The 22,262-nt window shown below is 40.8% G+C and overlaps 1 protein-coding gene across 2 annotated transcripts in view; it reads right to left on the bottom strand.

Annotated features, from left to right (window-relative positions):
* Positions 1–22,262, bottom strand: part of osbpl5 (oxysterol binding protein-like 5) — a 56,919-nt gene that overhangs the window by 17,953 nt on the left and 16,704 nt on the right. Inside the window, exons 2-8 of one of the 2 annotated variants that reach the window (XM_079603459.1) lie at positions 15,240–15,396; positions 13,711–13,784; positions 11,093–11,173; positions 9,650–9,751; positions 9,366–9,569; positions 9,187–9,280; positions 8,947–9,109 (exon numbers count right to left, since the gene is read on the bottom strand). In XM_079603459.1, the coding sequence (XP_079459585.1) occupies positions 8,947–9,109; positions 9,187–9,280; positions 9,366–9,569; positions 9,650–9,751; positions 11,093–11,173; positions 13,711–13,784; positions 15,240–15,375 (854 nt within the window). In that variant the 5' untranslated portion in view covers positions 15,376–15,396. The remainder of the gene's footprint in view (positions 1–8,946; positions 9,110–9,186; positions 9,281–9,365; positions 9,570–9,649; positions 9,752–11,092; positions 11,174–13,710; positions 13,785–15,239; positions 15,397–22,262) is intronic. The other variant, XM_079603460.1, reaches the window with a different exon arrangement.

The following is a 22,262-nucleotide window of genomic DNA, read 5'->3' as shown; positions in this document are numbered from 1 at the left end:
GATTTGAGATACGCCAGTGGGCTAGCAACATCCCTGAGGTGGTCGCTCATCTGCCAGGTAAGGCCAGGTCAGATAGCTGTGAACTGTGGTTAAACCTTAAAAACCTTGATCCTCAGGAGTCAACACTGGGTCTCAGCTGGCACTGCACTACTGACGTCCTGGGATACAAGCACCGCCCTGTAACCTACACAACTGTGACACTGCGCAATGTTTACAAAGTACTGGCCAGTCAGTATGACCCATTGGGTTATATCTGCCCCTACACTACAAGAGCAAAGCTCATTGTGCAGGCCCTGTGGAACACAGAGAGAGGATGGGATGAGCCCATAGAAGGAAACCTGCTTCAGTTCTGGCTCGAATGGGAAAAGGAATTGTCTTATCTCCAGTATATCACCATTCCCCGATGTTACGCTCCTCCTCACAACAGCAACTGTGCGACATATGAGGCTCACATCTTCTGTGACGCCTCAGAGAAGGCGTATGGAGCTGTGGCCTATCTCAGAGTTACAGAGCAGCAGGCTCACATCTCCACCTCCTTCATCATAGCACGTTCCAGAGTAGCGCCCCGCAAGCAGGTGTCGATACCCCGACTGGAGCTGTGTGCTGCGCTCACTGGAGCCCAACTGGCCAAGGCACTCCAAACTGAGCTCTCACTACCCCTTCACTCAGTCTACCTGTGGACAGATTCCACTACAGTGCTTCAGTGGATCCAGTCCAGCTCCTGCAGGTACAAAGTTTTTGTGGGGACTCGGATCTGTGAGATACAGGAGCTGACCTCTCCAGAACAGTGGGGGTATGTGAACTCTGATGATAATCCAGCCGATGACATCACAAGAGGGAAACCACTGTCAGAGCTCACAGTTTCCAGCCGATGGTCACAAGGCCCACAGTTTCTCACACAGACTCCTGACACCTGGCCGAAGCCCCCGACAGAGTTCCCAGAATCTGGCAGTGAAGAACTCAGAAAGACCGCCTTCTGTGGCCTTACAAATGTATCACCAAGTCTGCCAGATCCAGCACAGTACACATCTCTAGATGATTTGATTCTGGCCACTCACCAATCCCTGCAGGGGGCGGCTACCACCCCCTACACTGCAAGTGAGCGCCTGGAGGCAGAGACCCAGCTGCTTCAATCTGCGCAGAAGGACAGCTTCCCAGAGGAGGTCCAAGCCTTACAAGCAGGTAACCCTGTTCGCCCTAGCAGTCGTCTCAGTGCCCTTTCCCCTGAGTATGACAGCCCCAGTGGACTAGTCAGAGTGGGAGGCCGCCTGCGTCAAGCTACAGATGTAGACCCTGACAGCATTCACCCAGTTGTGTTATCACCTGATCACCCTCTGACTCAGCTTATCATAAAGCACTATGATGTTCAGCTGTTTCACCCTGGTGCAGAGAGACTCTATGCAGAGTTACGCCGCACCTACTGGATCCTCAGAGGTCGCCAGGCCATTAAGAAACATCAGTACCGGTGTGTGGACTGCAGGAGATGGCGCGCCTCACCCTCCACACCAATGATGGCTGACCTTCCCTCATCTCGGCTGAGACTCTACAAACCGCCCTTCTGGTCTACAGGCGTAGACTGTTTCGGACCATACCTGATTAAGATTGGGCGTAGGAGAGAGAAACGCTGGGGAATCATCTACAAATGCCTCACCACTAGATGCGTCCACTTAGATCTCATCCCTAGCCTTGATACTGACTCTTTCTTAATGTCATTACGCAGGTTTATTGCACGCCGGGGGAAGCCTTACGAGCTATGGTCCGACCGGGGCACCAATTTCAGGGGCGGTCATAAAGAACTACAGAGCGCTTTTGAGAGCATGGCACCAGAGTTGCAGCAGCAACTGGCTAAGCAGACTATCAACTTCCACTTCAACCCACCATACTCTCCTCATTTCGGGGGAGCCTGGGAGAGGGAAATCCGTTCTGTTAAGTCAGCCCTGCAAGTCGTCCTGAAAGACCAAGTTGTGGCAGAGGAAGTGCTCCTAACAGCTCTCATAGAAGTTGAAGGGCTCCTTAATTCTAAACCACTCGGATATGCCTCCTCTGATGTGGCTGACCCGGACCCCATCACGCCAAACCTGCTGCTAATGGGGCGGCGCGACGCTACATTACCACAGGCAGTATACGGCCCTCATGATGCCCTTTCCAACAGAAGATGGAAACACAGTCAGGTGATCAGTGATCATTTCTGGAAACGCTTTGTCCAGAACTACCTCCCAGGGCTTCAGCTAAGACATAAATGGAGGAAATCCACTGATAATGCTACTGTGGGACAAATTGTGATGATCATTGACTCCAACCTTCCCAGAGGACTTTGGCCTGTTGGGACCATCACCAAGGTTTTCCCAGGGACAGATGGTGTTGTTCGAGCTGCTGAGGTGAAGGTTAAAGACAGTATCTACATTCGTCCGGTAACCAAACTGGTGGAGCTCCCTGAAATGCCTGAGGATTCAAGCGGCACTTCTTCAAACTAGTTGACTTTTGAATGAGTGTATTTGCCAGGCAAATACAGGGGCGGCTGTTAAAAGTCCGTGCCCTGACATAGACTACGTTACCCATAATGCATGTGTTCGTTTGTAGTTTGATCGATCGCGGTTGCGCTAGGCGCTTTCACTTTGGGGTGATCCAGTGACATGAGAGCATCATTAACAGTGCAGAAAATTGCCATCCTTTATTAATCCTGCGCTAATCTTGTGTGTATGAGTGCTGTGTGCGTCCTTAAGATATAACCACACACACACACACAAACACACACACACACACACACACACCCACAAACACACCTATTTGTTACCTTTAAACCATCATCATCTCCATGTACCTGACTCTTCATTAATAAATTCTCAAAACTGCAACATGGGATTTGCCTATTCCTTCTGACCGAGGAAGACTCAGTTGATGAGCAATTCATAATCAGCCGCAGACGCACACGGTCTCTTACATTATATGTATGTATGTATATATATATATATATATATATATACACACTGTAATTTGTGGCCAATATCAATATAACTATACATATTGTGTGTAATCTGTCGCGCATACTGAAGCATCATCAATAGGGCACGTATCCGCTAAACACCTCTAAAATAAATTAACCCAGGAAATGGTTAAAGTGCCCTTATTTTGGTTTTCGAATATTCCCTTTCATGCAGTGTGTAATTTAGCTGTTTGTGAATGTAAACCTTATGCAAAGTTGCAAAGTCGATAAATAAGTGCACAATAAATAAAGTTAAATTTATTGTCTCCCAAAAGAAAGTATCGACTCTGATCCGCCTTTACGAGTTGTTTATATTTCGAATCCTACTGCGTGATGATTCTACATCAATAGAAAATAAATTTGCATAATGCCCACCTATGTTGTACGTTGTCCGCCCGCGAACAACTTGACCAGCCCTCAAACATCATTTTACTGACGACTGCTTCTCAAATCTCGGAGATCAACGCTTGATTCACAAAACGCTTGCTCCTGAAAGATGGGTCAGTGCCCAGTTTATGTGGACCAGCTTGCACCTCAGAATCACATCCAGTAAGCCTGAATAATTATTGATGTATATATTTTCTACAGGGTGTTCAAAATTTGTAGTTTCGTGTTTTATATTGTGTTTCCGGCTAACCACCTAACTCACGTTAATACTGTGCTGTGGGCCACTGTTACCTAAAACTTTGTATATTAATGCAGATTGTCTGTCTTTTCTTACTACTTTGTGTAAAGATAAAGGATGGAGCAAGATTTGTTTTACAAACCGCTGTTACATCAGTCATTGTTCAAGTTAGTGCTGGGCTAACGTATGCACCATTATTGATACAGTTCCCATTAAATATTGATATTTAATTAGAAATATACACATCTGTTTGCTGATGGACATCAATATTATAATAATAATATCAAATAATATCAAAATTACCTGATAATGCTGATGGTGAGGAATTACAGTTGCAACATCTCATAATGTACCACAAAATGAGTAGTCTATTACTGAGAAACGTCTTGCTCAAGTCGTCCTTGTGATGGAGGTTCAGGTTAACTAGTTCTTCCAATGTTTCATCACTGGACTTGCGCTCAGATTGATATGGTAAAATCGGTGTCATCTTTACTGTCTTTAAAGTGTGTACAATCGCTGAACTTTAGGAAGCCTCCTGAGCTGAAGTTCAGTTATGCCTCCGAAACACGAGCTGTATGAGGTAGACTAATCACAACAGACTGGGCCAGACTGGCCAATCAGAGCAGAGTAGGCTCGAGGAAAGGAGGGATTAAGAGAGACTAATTCATCCGTTGATTCGTTTGAGAAACACAAAAATTGTGGTGATGTGCAATGTATATTATGAGAAAATGAAGGTTTTTTTTACCTTAGATGCATGTAAACCTGTCTTTCACTGTATGTGTGTGTGATTAAAATGTCATCTTAACATGTTCATAAGACCACCAAGAGTGTATGATTTTTGCATATGAGTGGTTTCAGTTGTTCCTGCATTTGTTTCGTACATTTAGAATAGATTATCAAGTATCAAGATTTGAGGAATCATGATTTGTTCATGAAAACGTTTGTACGGAGTTTTTACACACAAATTCGTGCGTACACATGTTTTAGTGAATGAGACCCACTGCTTAATAGATCCTGCACTTTTATTTTCTGCCTTTTGCAACCCTTTGCTGAAAGAAGAACTGACAAGAATTTTTTTTGTCTAGCAGCAGTTCCTTCTCCTCTCCCAGGGAGATCTGTCCCCACCGGCGTTCAGTGAGGCTGTTTTTAGATCTGGTCCATTATGATGACGCCATGTTTTTCTGGGCAGGTCTAAATCAACAGACGGAAGTCTGCTCGGAGAAGCCCTCGAGGGACCTTCCAGGACTATTTGGACTGGGAATTTTTCCAATGCGGATCCCCCTACACCATCTGGGAGACTGAAGAGGATGTTGATCCATCCAGCCATCCACCATGACCATTCATGGACTGTAAGCCTGAGTCCACTGCAGACCCCGAGCCCGCCACGAAGCCCATGGCAGAGCAGAGGCCAGAGCCCATCTTCGCCTTGGAGCCAGAGCCCAATAAGAGGTCTGACCAGGTGCATGAGCTGGCAACACAGTCTATCCAAGTGGGCATCTTTGTAGAGTATGAGTAGCAGGGGAATCATGGCGCCATCCGTGGCTGACGTGTTTAATTCGCTCACCTGACACAAACGTAATTTTGTAAGTCTATTAGTGTTATTATGGGTTTTAAACGCATAGTTTAAGCATGCGACAATAAGAAACAGTGGGAAAAAAACTTTTGGATATCTGCAAAGTTCACCACAAACTTAAAAATCGCCTGTTAGACTATGTCTGGACCCAACCAACACCAGCCAACAAGACACGGCAGCACCAGCTTCGCATGAGTGTCGTAGCCGATGATCAGTGCATCCAAGGTGAAGACGAGGTAGGCGGGCTACATACCAGACTAAAGGCTAGAGCTACGTGACCTCTGCTACCTAGTCTGTTGCTAGCTAATGTTTGCTAACTCGAAAAAAAGATGGACGAGCTGAGAACCAAAATTACAACCGAGTGTGAGATAAGGGAGTGTTGTGCTCTTACTGTCACGGAAACCTCTCGGACAAAGTGCCAGACTCGGCTCTCTTGCTCCACACAAACCATTTACCGCGTACATTGGCCTCTGGGAAGACCAGAGGAGGCGGTGTCTGGGTGTATGTTAACAACAGGTGGTGTGAGGATGTGAGTGTTGTTGGAAAGCACTGTTCTGTGGATATTCAATTTTTAAATGATAAAGTGCAGACCCTTTTATTTACCAAGGGAGTTCAGCGCTGTGTTCCTGCTGGCTGTTTACATTCCGCTGGATGCCGATCACATGACCGCACTAGGGATTCTGCACAGCGTCATCAGCACGCAGGAGACTGTATAACCAGATGCTGTGTTAATTTTGTCTGGTGATTTTAACCATTGCGATCTCAGGAATTTTCTCTTTATGTACCATCAGAATGTGCATTCTGACAAGGGAGAATAACATTCTTGACCGAGTGTACAGCAATGTGAAAAACACTGTCTGACATTGTCCCCTGGTCACACTTTGGACAGTCAGATCACATCTCAGTGTTTCTCTATCCAGCCTACAGACAACTCCTTCAGTAAGTACAAATGTTAAAGTGTGGAATGAAGAACCGGAGTTATTGCTTCAGGACTGCTTTGAGAGAGAAATCACAAATTGGGGTGTTTAAAAAATTGCTGCTCTAAGAGGGGATGCCAATGTGGACTTAGAGTATGCTGCAGCTGTAACTGGTTACATCAGCACATGCACTGAGAACATCATTCCCACAAAAATCTGTAAGATCTATCCCAATGACAAACCTTGGATCAACTGCGAGGTGCCATGTTACGTGCTCGCTCCACCCCATTCGCCTCTGGTGACATTGAGGAATATAAAAAGGCCAGGTACAATGTACAAAAATCAATCAGAAAGGCCAAGAGACATTACAGTTTGAAGATGGAGGGATATTACACCACAGCAGATTCCCGGCGCATGTGGCAAGCCTTGCACATCACTGGGTACAGGCAGAAGAGCCATGGAGCCACGATTAACAATGCTACACTCCCAGATAAGCTGAATGAGTTCTATGCTCGATTTGAGGCCCTAAACATCAGCCATCAGCATAGGATTCTGGACATAGAGGGCACATCAGACATGCCACTCACCATGTCATCCGTGGAAGTGCGAATTGCTCTGAAGAGAACGAACCCACAGAAGGCAGCCGGCCCAAATAACATCCCCAGGCGAGCACTTAGGGTTTGCCTGTCAGAATTGGCTGATGTGTTTACAGACATCTACAATCTGTCCCTCACTCAGGCCTCGTGCCTACCTGCTTTTAGTCCACCACAATTGTGCCCCTCCCAAAGAAAAACCCTGCAACCTGCCTGAATGATTATTGTCCAGTTGCAATTACACCAATTATTATGAAGTGTTTTGAAAGGATAGTTATGCATTACATAAAAAGGATCATCCCAGCCACTTTGGACCCACTTCAATTTGCATATCGCCAAAATCTGTCCACTGATGATGCTGTTAATACTGCCATCCAAAAAGCCCTCACACATTTGGAGGGTAAGAATACATATGTGAGAATGCTATTTATTGATTACACCTCAGCATTTAACACAGTCATACGACTATGGCTCTCCGACAAGCTCCTTACCCTCGGACTGACACCCTCCCTCTGTAACTTGGTGCTAAACTTTCTGACAGACAGACCACAGTCAGTCAGAGAAGGAAACCGGACATCAGGCATCCGACCTGTGAGCACAGGGATCCCCCAAGGCTGTGTCCCGAGCCCGCTGCTGTATACCATATTCACTGTGTGACCTGTCAAACCAATACCAGGATTATAAAGTTTGCGGATGATACTACAGTCATCGGACTGATCACTGGTGGAGAGGAAACATACAGAAGAGAGGTGGCAGGACTGTTGGCCTGGTGTCAGAAAAATAATCTCTCCTTAAATGTACAGAAGACCAAGATGATTATTGATCGTAGGAGGAGGAGGAAGGAGCAGCATTCCCCAATTTACATTAGTGAGACCAAGGTGGAGAGGGTGAAAACCTTTAAATTCCTCTGAACCTACATCAGCGAGGATCTCACCTGGTCTCACAACATCCAGCCGTGACTGTACTTCTTAAGAAGGTTGAAGAAGTTTGGCATGGCAAGGGAAATCCTCAGCAACTTTTACAGATGTTCAGTTGAATGTGCGATCACCAGTTCAAATCACAGTGTAGTATGGAAGCTGCACTTTTCAGGATAGGAAAGCACACTGCAGATTATGTATTAACCTCAATTTAAAAAAATTTACCCATGTGACTGGTTTTGTGGTCCATGGTCACATATATGAACTCCTTCACACCAAATTTTTTGAGAATATTTTGTGTCAATGTATTCAAAGCATAGTTGTAGTTAATGAAAATAGTTTTGGTGTATTTTATATTTTGTATCATTTAGCAACGATTGGTCATTGTATTTGGAGGGTACATTATTTTATATAATGTATATATGTATACTATATACAGTATATATGTGTGTAATTTAGTTGCACTGTATGAGTTTTGTGGCAAAAAAACAAAAACAAAAATCCATTAAACATAGTTAATGCAAATAGTTTTGGTGCCAGAAACGAGAACGAGCGAGAAACACGAACTGCTTTACGGCAATTCGACATAAACACATGTTCTATGATACTGTGTATGATGTATTACCCACCTCGGTAGACATAGCTCCACATGATAAAGTTGGCCGGCTCCGATAATAACAAATGCACATTTGCTCCGGTAGAAAGGGGGAGGAGGGTGCCGCAAGTGAGTTTTTTTACAAAGACGTTTTACGAAATATACGACCCATAGCTGTAGGGGGAGCTTGTTGAGAAAACATGCAACAACAAAAGTGAAAATCAGCAAAGAAATGGCTAGAGTTGCCAAGTTCCCCTTTAAGTCATAGAGTCACATCATACCTGATGTAAACAGTTTTGGTGCCAAAAGGGAAAATGTTCAGGTTATAAAGTTTATTCTAACTATGTGATCGCTAAGTTTTTGCTGTATTTTGACCAAAATCTCATGTTATAAAAGATGAAATGCTACGCACAGGCTATTTAACACAGTTCTGGCTATGACTCGACGACAAATAATGAATAAACCTGTACATATATAACTTATTTGAATTGAGTCCTATAGAAATTAAAGCAAATAGTTTAGGTGCCAGAAATTGATTACAAATAATGCATACATTGGTTTCATAGTTGATGCAATTATCTATGGTGCCAAAAAAGTGCCATTTACTTGCACTGTCTCTAATATGAATAGTTTTGAAGCTAAAAATGATCTTTGAAAATTAAATTCTTTAATGTCACTTGTCAAGTGACAGGCTGAATACAGTATGGTGATGTAGAGAGTTCAGACAGCTGGGTAACACTCACTGCAGAAGGTCCTGTTCTGTGAGAGCCGAGCACTGCAGCAGCTGCAATATGTGTGAGGACTCCGAGGAGCTGCTCAGATCTCCATCCCTGCAGCTCTTCGCCGTCATCTTCGACAAGCTGGAGCAGCTGAGAGCCAGTTCCAGAGCGTCCATCCAACAGCGTCCTGGAGCAAACGACATTAGGCTGTAGCCCTCGGGTGGACTTTATATTGAGAAGGCAGTTTTACAGAAGATAACTTCCTAAGCTCACCATCAGATTCAGATGCTGCCCTGAAGATCAGGTAATTACTAGGCAAGGGTTGTGTGATGGAACCAACGGTTTCTCCTTTAGGACCCTAAACAAAATAATAATAATTTGACACCAATCAATCCCAACAATAAGGTCAAGAAAACATGTTCTTGGAGATGTTCTTGTCTAACCTTCATGGCCCATATGGACTTATCCAGCGGATGGTAGAGTTTGAAGCAGAATCCGTCCTTCTTTGAGGGTCTTTCGATGAGTTTGCAGGCGTTGAGAAGAATCGTTCCCACCCAGTGATCCGAACCGGGCGTCTTGTATATCAGGAGAATGCCAGGCTTCAGGATGCACCATAATTTCGTCCAGCTCTTCAATGATCCCCGAATCTGATACATCCAAGAACCATATCTTAAAGCTGTTGCGAAATTATTCATTGTTAGAATGAAAATCAGTGAGGTTTACGAACCTTTAGCCAGTTGGACATAATGACCACACTTGGATCCTTTAGTGCACTGAACAGTTCATTGGCAACCCTCTTCTTTTCCTGTCGATAGTTCTTTTTCTGAACCTACAATATAAAAGGTTAAGGTTTAATGCATTGCTCAAACATCAGCTAGGGGGCGTAAGTGGGCGGCAAGATGTGTAAAATGTCTAAAAACCTTGTTGAACACTAGAGTGCACTATATACACAAAGAGCAACAAACCAACAAAGGATATATAGTAGCTGCATGCAAAATTAGTGGAATCTAAAGATGTGTTTTTTAGTAATTAAAAAAAAAAAGTTTTGTTTTGTTTTCTATGAATTCTCTGTTTAACAATTTATCTGAAGATTCTTATATACCTGATATAGCTTGGGTATTTTGTGTGGTTGATTTTTATAGCATGGCAGATAACACTTCATATTGATGATTGCATGTACAAAACTTAAATGATATACCCCTTTTAATCTTTAAATCTCTCTTTTAATGCTTTTATTTCAGATCATTTTTGATTTGGATAACTCAAAATTAACATTAAGGTCTATGAGTTGCACTGACAACCTTACATTTGAATGTCTAAAATGTACATAGATTTGTTGGGTTTTCGTGAATCTAGAGTTAGGAACATTAACATTTATAACTGCTTTTGCCAAAGATGATTAAAAAAAAAAGAAAAAAAAAGAAAAAAGAAAAGAGTTCCACTGGACCAGTGTTATTGTAGTAATAACACTGACAAGACCAATTCATTTTTATATATTATTAAAGTAGTTCTTCATGTTTTGAATTGGCTTCATTATTGGCTTTTTATACGTTCAGTTCAGTTAGTATAGTTTTGTTTTAGTAATATATTTGATGTGCTCTTTTTATTCGTTTTTATCTAGCTTTAATTAATTTGTATGTCAGTTTCAGTTTTAGCTTTAGTCATTTTATTACTTCAATTAAGTTGCCATGCAACATTTCACATTTTTGTTTACATTTTTTTAAATTGAACCTTTTCATCAAATACTTATAATGTATTTTATTTCAAGTAACAAAAATGTATAGTTAACAATAACAACACTGGACAAGTGGTTCAAAATATCAAAAAACAAAAAGATTTTCATAACAGAAAGGTCCTTAATTTAGGCAAATGTGTTCCTAGTGAGACGTTTCTGTACATCCGTCCCAAAATGACAAAAAGAAGCCCTAACCAGTCCCTAGCCACATGCAAAGTTTGGTAAGATAGCATTTGTAGCGGTTCAAACTTCAAAGTAAAAAGATGAAAACCAGGCCAGATGAAAAGCTGGATTCAATATTGTAATAAATATTTGAGTATTTCCTCTGCTTATAGAGGAAGTGTTCTGTGCCGTCCACCTGTTGACACCGCAACCAAGCTGCTGTTTAGAGAAACTGGGTCAGGAACTCAGCCTTGAGTGGGAAGCACATCATACCTTAAGCGATTCTTTCCTTGCCAGCTTCTCCGTGGGCGAGGAAGACTCCTTCTCCAAACCAATAAACATTCTGGATTCCGACTGAGGCAGAGAAAAGATTGCAAAACAGAAAATCCCATTAAAAATCATGTAAAGTCCACATGTGATCAAAATGCACCCTGCTTGCTTCCTCAATACATATTTAATACATGCTGGTAGTCATTTTGCTCCACCTTTAAAGTGACTTCATACATTTTTTCCTCATTGAATATCCTTACATTACGGAAACACATTGGGTTGAGAATGCCGTTTCATGTTTACTTTCCCACCATAATAATCATATTAAGTAAGTATATTAATTTAGAAGTTGTAATGCAAATGAAGCAACTTCCAGCTACAACTCTTACACACTAACTGCAAAAGGAGCCAGGCTAAATACAGCAGGTCTGTTTGGTCAGCTGTGGGTGTCAGTTGAACCAAAATATGGAGAAGACAGCTTCTCTCTTAGGCTCAAATTAGCCTGTAAACCAGAGGATTGAGTGTGGAGTCCAGACTACACCAGTAATGTTATTACACAGTTTTATATTCACGGGTGCTACAAAAAAATAACTAACATGCAAATATTACAAAATGTGACATGATAAAGTATCTAAATAACTAGTTTTTCTAGAATAGCACCGTCCCAACAGCGACACGAGCAGGTAAAGTTGTAGCGGGAGTCTTGTCTCTCTTGCCTCCCCTGACCCTACTGAGTTTTAACGGACCCCCTAAAGCGTGCAGTGGGTTTGGTGGGAGGTAACTGAGAACGAACGGGGGGAAGTCACATTAGAGGCGGCAATGGCTGTGCCCGAAATCCCTCCGTATACCCTTAAATGTAATTTTTTTTGGTCCTGAGACCACAGAAGATAAACGTTTTAATATTTAGACCACTTCTATTATTGATTTCTATCAGGGAGTTTCCACCAGTATAACAAAAAGTGTTTATGGAACAAATTGCCTACCCTACCTTTAAATGGGTCACTGTTTTAGGGAACAGTCATTTGTAGTGGTGTCCGAAACGTTATCGAGTGCACCGATTCAGTCCCATAATGCACGCCGTACAACTGATACATTCAACGGCTAGAGAATACCCATAATGCACTGTGAGGGTCGAGGAAATACATTCCTGTGTCTGACCAGAAGATGGCGCCCGCAACCATTTATTTTCCAAACCATTGGTCCAATGTGGCTACAGCATTATATCATACAGGTATAATTACTTTTTTAATTGATTATTAAATTGTTTAATTAAGGTTTATACATAGTTTCCATGGCAGAGTTCAAGATACATATTTTAATTACTACCTGGAGCTGCCGGTTTGCTAATCATTCAAATGATGTTTAAACTGCAAGCACAAAATATGCCAACTAAGCGGCAGCCCTTCCAGGGAACTCGGTGTCCGAATTTACTCACTCGTTTCAAGTGGACTACATTAGTGGAGTAACGTAGGGAATAGTGAATTAGGGAATAGGGGGTGATTTGGTATTTTGATCGCGCTATGGTTGGTTTGTGCGATTAATCCCGTCTCTTGTTTTTGTGTGCGTTTGTGAATCGGTCTGAATGAACACAATGATGGCGTTAATGGGAAGAACATTTAAAAAGTAAGTAAACAACTCACCCACTTCGATATCACCGCTTTATGACACGTCAAAATCAAACTTAAAATGCCATTAAACATGATTTGTGGAAGATTTTTTTAGTGAGGTATCAGCTTGGTCAAATTAAAAGTACATCTTCATGTCTCTAACCAGTGTTTACAGAGTTTAATTACTGATGATCAAGAAATAAGTTGACTATTAAAAGAATAGCTGAACATCAGTTCACAAATAAAATATATATTTTTAATTATTACTGTCTAATATTAATAATTATAAAAAAAGAAATACTGTTATTTCTTTAATAAATGTAAAAATGCTTAAAACACTAACTTGATGAGATTTAAACAGAAGTTTAATAACATTGTTAATGTAAAAATACACAAAAGAGAAGAGTATTTAGTTTCTTTTCTTCTTCTTTTGATGTAACTTTTTGTTTTACCAGGAAAATGTGACAACAAAGTGTAACTGGGACATTTGAGATATCAGAATATCCAACTAATAGTTACAGTAGTTGCAGGTGCAATGCTAAATGCTTTTTTTTTCAGGCTTATACAAATGCGATGCATTAATGTTATAGTTCAATGTCTCACATGGGTGAATGAATGACAGGCTTTTAGTCTAGATTCGCCCATAAAAAACACACGATGAAGACAAATGAGTTTTATATGTGCCTGTTTTAGTTCTGATTTACTAAAAGCTTTTACCGCATGTAAAACGGTTTGAGCGAAGTGAATAAGGAAGACTGTAATTGGTTGAGATGTGACATGAGCTAATTGCAGGTCATTTCGCTTCGCATTAGCAGAGGTCTAGTGAATCCTTTAATATTTCATTTAGCAGCATTCAGAAATAAACTAGTTAAAAGGTTAACTAGTAAGCGGGTTGAAATAAGAGATGTGTTATGGAAATGCTGTTCAACCAGCAAGTACAGTGAATTTTCTTTCCCATCTGCATTGTTTTGTTGTCATATTCCATGCAGGCAGTCAACAGAAAGATGAACGCACCACGCTGCTGGGCGACCGGGCCGGGCTGACCTCGTCCCTCGGTAAGGGCAAACCGTTCCGCTCCGTTTCATTACCTGGAGAACACACACATGCACACACACGCACGCACACACCCACACCAGCAAACGAACACCTCATTAATATCAAGGGCAATCGATTATAAATCACCACCAGGACTATGAATACATATGTAACGCTACAGTAAATAACATGTTAGAAGTATATCAGGGGATATCAAAACATAGTCAGCTCAGTTAAAGATTAAATAAAAACATTTTTTTTTTTTCACTTTCTTTTTGTAGTACATGTCCCTTATTGTGCAGTTGTTTGTAGCATGTGTGGTTTCTATGATATTCTAAGTGGTTGTCAGGGCATTGTTATGCAGTTGCTATGGTGTTCTGATTGGTTGCCAGGTATGGTTTGTAGCTAGGTTGTTCCAGAGCCGTTAAAAACAGACTTCTGACACTCCCATAGGCTTCCGAGGAATGCGGAAGTAAAGCCTCAATAGTTCCAGCATTGAACCCAATTCATTTCAGTGTCTCAGGCACACTCGCTGGAAAGTTGATGAAATCACCGCATACTTTGAGATTTTATTGCATTCGTTGATTGATTAGTTGAAGTGCGTTATAGTTAGATTACAGTTAGATAACATGAGCAGCACTGCAACAGCTAATAACCAGATGCTATCTGTCATATTTTAACAGTTTAACAGATATTTCTCTCCAAGTAGGAGGTCGAAGAATAATTTGCAAATGGCGGATGGTGAAGTATGATTGGTCAGATCACCTGTCAATCAAGCTCCCTTTGAAGGGTCAATTGCCTTGTTTTTTTTAAACACTATTTAGAACTTATTTCTTGGGTTAAATTCAGTTTGCTAGCATCATTCATTTATATTCATCCGTCGTGAATGCTTATCATAAAATAACATTAGGACGTTAACAACATCAAGGGCCACATTTTAACGATCTACGCGCATGGTCTAAAGTGCAGGGACACTTGTATGGACTTCAATAAATGATACCCATTCTTTGCCATTATAAAGCTTGGAAGAGACAGGACATTTTTTAATATAACTGATTGTATTCATCTGATAGAAGAATGTCATATACACCTGATGACTTGAGGGTGAGTAAATCATGGGCCAATTTAAATTTTTGGGTGAACGATCCTTTTAAAGTGACAGCAACCTAACATTCCTGCTGCTGTCTGCGTTTTTAATGTTAATCAGACAACAAATGACAAAGAAAGCACTCACTGCTCTTGACTGAATATGTTTGGTAACTTTTTTAACCGTTACAATCCCTAATTTGTAGTATGTCATGCTGTTTTTTAGGGGATTGTCAGGGCATTGCATCGTGGAATATTAAGGAAGCTAAATGCACTATGAATGAGGTTTTGTGACGAAAAATGATACAGCTCTTGAATTCTTTAACACAACTGTTTACCATAACCGTAGTTACTTGAGCTCCTCCAAATCTATTGTGCTCAAAGGATGTCATGCTTCCGCACATTTAAGAAAGAATGGATACCTGGGCTGATAGGGTACAGTTCATGGTCTCCTCCGTAGGACAGGTTGCGGGTCAGCACACGCGGGTCGATCTGGGGAGGTGACGTGGCCGTGGGACAGAGAGAGAACCGTCTGCGGAACAAGTTCTCCTCCTTCATTGTGTCAGCCAGTCTGTCCACCTGCAGGAGAAAGGAGGAATATCATTATAGTGTGTAGCACTAGCAGCATAATGCACCGACATACTAATGGATCATCACACACATACACACGCAAATTCATGTTAATGCTGCAGTGTTATGCAGCCCTTTTCCTTAACAGAGGTAATAGATAATCAGCAAAGCAAAGCAAAGTGGGAGTGTGTGAGCAAATGCATGTGTCCGGATGAAACTGCTCCAGAAAGCTTATGCAACACAGAGATGGATGCTAAATGAGAAGAGCCGCAGACTAAATACTTTAAGACGAAGTTTGCAAACTGAACTGATTCTAGTGCAGGAGAGTGCCATCTACAAGAAAATAATGGCAAGAAAACTCAATTTTCTAATAAAAAAAAAAAAAACTTAAACTAAAAGTTACGAGTTTGAATCAGTACTTCCAGAAAACAAAACAACACTTACTGAATCTCATAAACCTAACCCCATCCATTCATCCATGTGTGTATACAGATTTCAAAATCAACCACAACCAATGGCGCAGTATTTTTTGTGTGATTTAAAGGCCACATTAGTAATATGCGCCTATAGGCGGGTTCACAACGCACGTACACACTGCTTATTACACACACAGGGACGTGCAGCAGCTCACAAACATGCCAAATATTAAAAAAATAAAAGGATTACAATATAAAAGATTAATATTGTGTACATAATGATATGGTGGAATCCGGCTTGTCCCGTAGATGGTCTACTTGCGCGCTTTTACCTCTCGCACGAGCAGATCCGTTTGTGCTCTGGAGAAGCGTTCCGTTTTTCCGCCATGGCGCGAGCGCAACTGGCTTTTAATGGGAATGGGAGACGAGACTCTGATTGGTTTATTGCATGGTACGCCCAAAACACACCCATTACTCATTAAGAGAATAGGGACGACCTTTTTAGACCATGTGTGACCCTTTTTCCCGTCGTTAAACTAGCAAAAGTGGATTCGGACACGCCCCGAGTGCGCTTGCGCCCTGCGCTTAGATCGTTAAAATAGGCCCCTACAAGCCCTAGACACTTACATACCTTTAAATATTCATTAAATCACTACATTACCCACATGCATTCTTTAGATAATTAGGTTTGAAATGTAGGGCTGCGAAATGAAAGGTTTAAGGTTACATAAGATGGCACTAATCAAAGTAACAAGTCTAAACAGCATGAGCTTTTAGTTGCAGAGCGTTTGAATCAAGTTCCCAGCATCATTCCTTCTCATGTAAAGGAGCTAAAAATAGTCTTTCTGCTGCAGTGTGGGTCTGACGGGGGTGTGGGAGCTGCCGTCTGTAAGGTGCACAGTTACAAACCCCGCTCTACCTCTCTCTCTCTCACTAGTGCTCTGCAGGGTAATGAACCCCACCCTGCATGAGGCCAGCCAGTCCGATGAACCAATCACAGCTCAGGGCAGAACAGGATGGATTCAATTGGCCGTGCATCTGGCTGCTGTTCAGTTTTACTCTGTTTATACGACTATGAGCGGCAGAGAGATGAAAACACATCCTGAATAGACAAATTTTTTTTTTAAAAGCCCTTTAATATAAATGAAAATGACAAAAGAGATCTCTTTAAAGGTGAGGTGTGCAAAAATTTTTTCCATGTTAAAGGAACAGTTCACTCAAATTAAAATCGTTTACTCGTTTCATATTCGTTCGACATTCTTTCCTCCATGGAACACAAAACAATAAAATAAAATAGAAATGAATGATGACCAAGGCTGTCAAAAAGGACAAAACAATCACATAAAACATTCAGAATGGCTCCAAGTCGTAAAAGGGTCATTGATGTTATTTTTATCCAATCTAATAATTTATTTAAAAATTCATAAAAAAATGCAATTCACACATACTGTACAATGACTTCAGGACAGTGTCGTGTGTCAAAGTCAATAACTCTCATAATATCAATGATTTCACCTGTCGTTTCCATGGTTTCTGCTAAATAAAACCAGAACTCAAGGGTAACGCAGGTATGGCGCCACTGACAGGAGACACAATGACACCGTCCGTGTCCTGGTTAAAATTGCTTATTTCTCTGGATTAAAACATTTTTTGGAAACATCTAGGATAATGTAAGTACACAAGTCAACAAAAATACATAACACTATTCTAGTGGGGTATAAATATCTTACATATTGTGCCTTTAAGACTTTTCATTTGACGGTTACACCACATTTATCATTCAGTCACTCAATGTAGACTTTTCTTGAAAATGGTATAAAAGTTTAAACCAACTTGCCTACAAAAAAAAGGACATGTTTGTAATGTTAAATGAAAATGTCTTTGTGAGACAAAGACCTGGCTGATAGGCCAAGGGGCATTTCATAGTCTTATTAAGTGTTTCAAAAAGCTCATTTATTGATATGACAATTCATACACCGAAACGGGCACGGCTAATAATGATTGTAATTCTAAATTTAACAAACTGCCACATTCAATTTTAGATTTAGGCGAACAAGCGCAGATCTAGTGTGGTGGCTTGCAATAAAAGTGCCAGGAAAATAATACGCTGCCATTATTCATACAAAAACAGCCTTAAGTTTTACAGACGAGCCATTCATTTCTTGTGACACTCTTGGAGTCACTCTATATTTACAGAGAAAAAAACTGTAAAAAGGCTCATTGTGTGTGCTCGCCTGATTCGTGCAAACAGCCATTGTTTAGATGTTTCCATTCGTAGCTGGCAGTCATCATAATTTGATGAGGGTTTTGACCCTGCATGCCTGCACTATGATCCACTCTAGTAATCTTTAAACTGAGATGAGTAAATGAATGGTAAAAATCTGAACAGAACAACGAGAGCGATGCCAAGCCACCGTCGGCCCGGCCTACCGAGCGTCCGTCCTCCCGTGAACTCTTGATTTAAGGTCTGGCACTCCACAGCAGCTTCAAAACACTCCCAACCGAGACTTCAGAAGAAAACAACCCTTTATCCTGGCAGCTGACATCTTTAATCGCTTATGAACAAAGCCAGCAAAGAGACTAAATCCCGAGAGAGGTTGACACAGCTAGCGCGGCTATGACAACTCAATGGATCTCAGTGTAAAAGTACCAGAGTGAAGTTAGACAACAATTTTGCTTAAGCACACTTTTTAGCTCAGATTCTTATTGCAATGTCCCTTTGCATAAAAACGCAAATATGTGTATGTAGTATCTATGTCTTGGCCTGGTTTTGAGGATGATAATCTTGCTGAGAACTCATCTTTAGAGAGCATCATATACTTGCCGATAATGAAAGGTTGTGTGTAAAGGCCCTTATATAGAGATGGTTTGGTCATTTAGTCATTTGTTTTATGCAAATGAATGACTAACCTTGAGCTTGCAGTGGCTCATTTATAATACTCCAAATTCATTAACATTAGAACGAGTTTGAGAACTAATTCATGCGCGTACACATTTGTTGTGAATTCCCGCAGGCGGAAAAGTTCTCCTGTCCGTGTAAGACTAATAAACTGCACAATTATTAGTGTATGATGAAAAGTCTAGGCAAAAATAATCAAAGTATGTGTTCAACACATTTTTACTAAATGAAAATATTTAGGGCCAGGTTTACTAAACAGGGCAAATTAGCGTGAGAGCGCAATTCCAGAAAAGCTCAGATGGGAGTGGAAAGCTACTGACGACGCGCAAATTAAAGAACACAGACGCAGTCGATCATTTCCATAATGACCAACGCAATCTACCAGGAGCAGCGCAAATTGTCGTCTGGTTTAAGACACACTTTTTTGGTGCGTTGGTTAAATAATGGCGCAAATACCAGTAAATTGACTAGCGAAAACCGTAGTAAATCCCCTATCCATGCCTTTGTGCCAAAGACATTTACAAAGTTTTCATTTAACATTAGAAACAAGCTGTTAGTAAATATGACCCTTAATATGATATGTATGTATTTATTTATATGCACCAATAAAAATGTATTTTAATAAACAGCCATGCTTACCCTCATATGTATTTTACTAAAACATCAAATAACTTTCTGAGTGATGACACAAAATAATCGCTGGTTTATCCCAATGAATTGAAACATGGGGGGGTGAAATCATGCGACGTAAAAACGTAAAAAGTCGCTGCCAAAAATTAACCAACGAGCATGTAAACACTATACAGATTAGTAAACCATAGTAAATCGCACATCTTTATTTAGAGCAGGTTGTCTCGATGCAAATGAGCCTACACAACATAACATGATTCTTGAAAAAAATCATGATGGAGTTACATGACACGCTGCTTGGCTAAAGCTATAGGACGTCCGGGAGCCAATCGTGTTGAAATGCGTGATTTTCCCCCCCAAACCAGTTCAGCAGAATTCCCGCCCTGCAGCCGATTCTAAAGATTTAATTGGTCATGTCAATCACTGTACTGATGACCTACACCAAGGATAGGCAACTCCGGTCCTGAAGGGCCACTGTCCTGCAGAGTTTAGCTCCAACCCTAATTAAACACACCTGAACAAGGCAATCAATGTTTTCAGGATTACTAGTCTAGATAGATACAGGCAGGTGAGTTGTTATCAGGGCTGATGCTAAACTCTGCAGGACAGTGGCCCTCCAGGACCGGAGTTGCCTATCCCTGGCCTACACCAAACACTGATCCTTAAACCTACCCATCACTGTAACCTTAACCAATTAAATTCTGCTGCAGGGCGAATTTCTGCTGAACTGGTTTTGGGGTAATCATGCCGTTGAGATCATGAAAGTGATCCAAAGTTCAACCAATGGAAACTGGATGTGGCACATTCTCGGGTATGGTAGGTAGGGATGATGTGTTTAGACCAATCGGACGCTTTCTTATAGCTGGGCTTGCCTCAAATTGACAAGTCTAGATTTTCAGTGCGCCAAAGAATAGGAGCGCACAGATGCAACAGCGCTGGAAGATCATCACTCAACCAGGATCTTGTTACTTATTCTATGTAATTATTAATATGTCTATGCATTGTGGTATTTACACATGTAATTGTTTCTTATGTTAAGTAAAACATTCCCATGTTTGGAGGTTTTTTTTTACTTTTCAGAAAGGCTACCGAGGTTTCAAATGCGTAACTTTTGATTTATTTGAGATATAAACGCATAATTTAGTCCAGATGCAGTTGACATGATTGTGAAAAAGCTCAAACTTGGTTTTATGACCTGTCATATACACTTTCTAATAGTCATCATGTCAAGCATGAATATTAACAAAATAAATGTATAAATTGCATCACCTTTTCTGTTTTCTCAGCAGTGTTGTAACATAACCTTCAGTTCACACATAATCAAAATCTATTTTCTTCGTAATTTGAGACGTGCATATACTTGATGATACCTTTTTTTTGCCTTCAGGGTAATAGGGGTTAAGCAAACTCATTTTAACCCCATATGCTTTCACCCTTCCAATATCCATCAGCTTTGTGACGTGATCCTGTTTGACAATGAGTGACCGTCTGTCTGTGGATCACTGGACCGCCCAGAGTACAGACGGACTTCACGCCTGCTGGGTTCAGATAATCTCCAGCCTTGCTGGGCTTTTAATCCAACTCCGAGCACTGGATTTAAGGCCTGGCCAAATGACCTATTTACTACTGTTGGCACCACAGCAGCAGACAGAGCATGACATATCTCACGACACAAGGTCTCTGACATATATCGTGTGGTGACCTCATTTTCACAAACCGAAGCTTCCACTGAAGCAGAAAGAAAAACATAGGACTGAATGAAACAAAGAATGGAGACTTTGATATGTACAAACGCATTTAGTTAAATTGTGAATGGATTGACAAAGTCAACATGTAATCAAACTGATCCAATTAATTTCCTCAATACACATTCCTGGTCGTATTGGGAAATGATTAATCGATGCACATAATAATAAAACAATGCATTGATCTTTTATCTTTTAACTTGTTATACCACTTAAATGACTTTCCTTTTCAGATGACCAATTTTCTTTCCCAATACCATTAATTATTATGTTTATTAAATTTCACAACCATATCTAAATTGACTTGTCATGAAAAATATCTGATATTTTGAGACTTTTTGACCTTGACACAGAGTCACGCGGGTCTACAGTAGTCCTCTCTATGATATCCAGTGGTGGATGAAGTACACAAATCAAGAACTTGACTAAAGATACCCTAATATAAACAATATAAAATACAATTTAAATAAATAAAATACACTATAAATATAAATACTCTTGATTTTTAAATATACGTAAGTATTAAGAGTAAGAAGTACTGAATGCACTGAAAACATTTTTTTTATCAATTTTCTATACTCCATCCTACAATTGTAACAATACTATAGAGAGGAGATTATAGGTGCGGGAGCTTTATTCAAAGAGTGCAGGAACACTGGGCAAACAGGATACAGTCTTTAGAATAGCTCATCAGTTTAACATGGGCAAATCCACAGGAGATTGTCAAAAAGTCAACTCAGCATTCAGCCATAATACCCGTCAAGGTCATTTCAGGAACCAGTGGGTGAAGACATAAACCAAAACTCATGACAGGTAAGTATTCACTGGCAAGCATCACATTTCTTCAGAAGCAGGGATAATACGAGTAGAAGTAGAAGATCTCAAAAAAGGAATGAACCTCAAACAGAAATGCTTACTCAGTCTCTTTGCATACAACTGAAATGGAGATTCGTTGAAGACAAAACTGATGATATTCTCTCCTGCTTTTTTCATCTTACAGATTGTGTGTGTGTGTGTGTGTGTGTGTGTGTGTGTGTTAGGGTTGCCACCCGTCCCTTAAAATACGGAATCGTCCCGTATTTACAAGTAAGATGATGCGTCCCGTATCAAATCAATAAGGGACGCGATTTGTCCCGTATTTTACATTAGGCCCACATATAGTTGAATAAAAACATAAGGATTTTG

This window comes from Phoxinus phoxinus (genome assembly GCF_949152265.1).
Source record: "Phoxinus phoxinus genome assembly, chromosome: 25".
In the NCBI taxonomy this organism is placed as follows: Eukaryota; Metazoa; Chordata; class Actinopteri; order Cypriniformes; family Leuciscidae; genus Phoxinus; species Phoxinus phoxinus.
The sequence above is the reverse complement of the archived record's forward strand: the minus strand, read 5'-3'. Positions and strand labels throughout refer to the sequence as shown.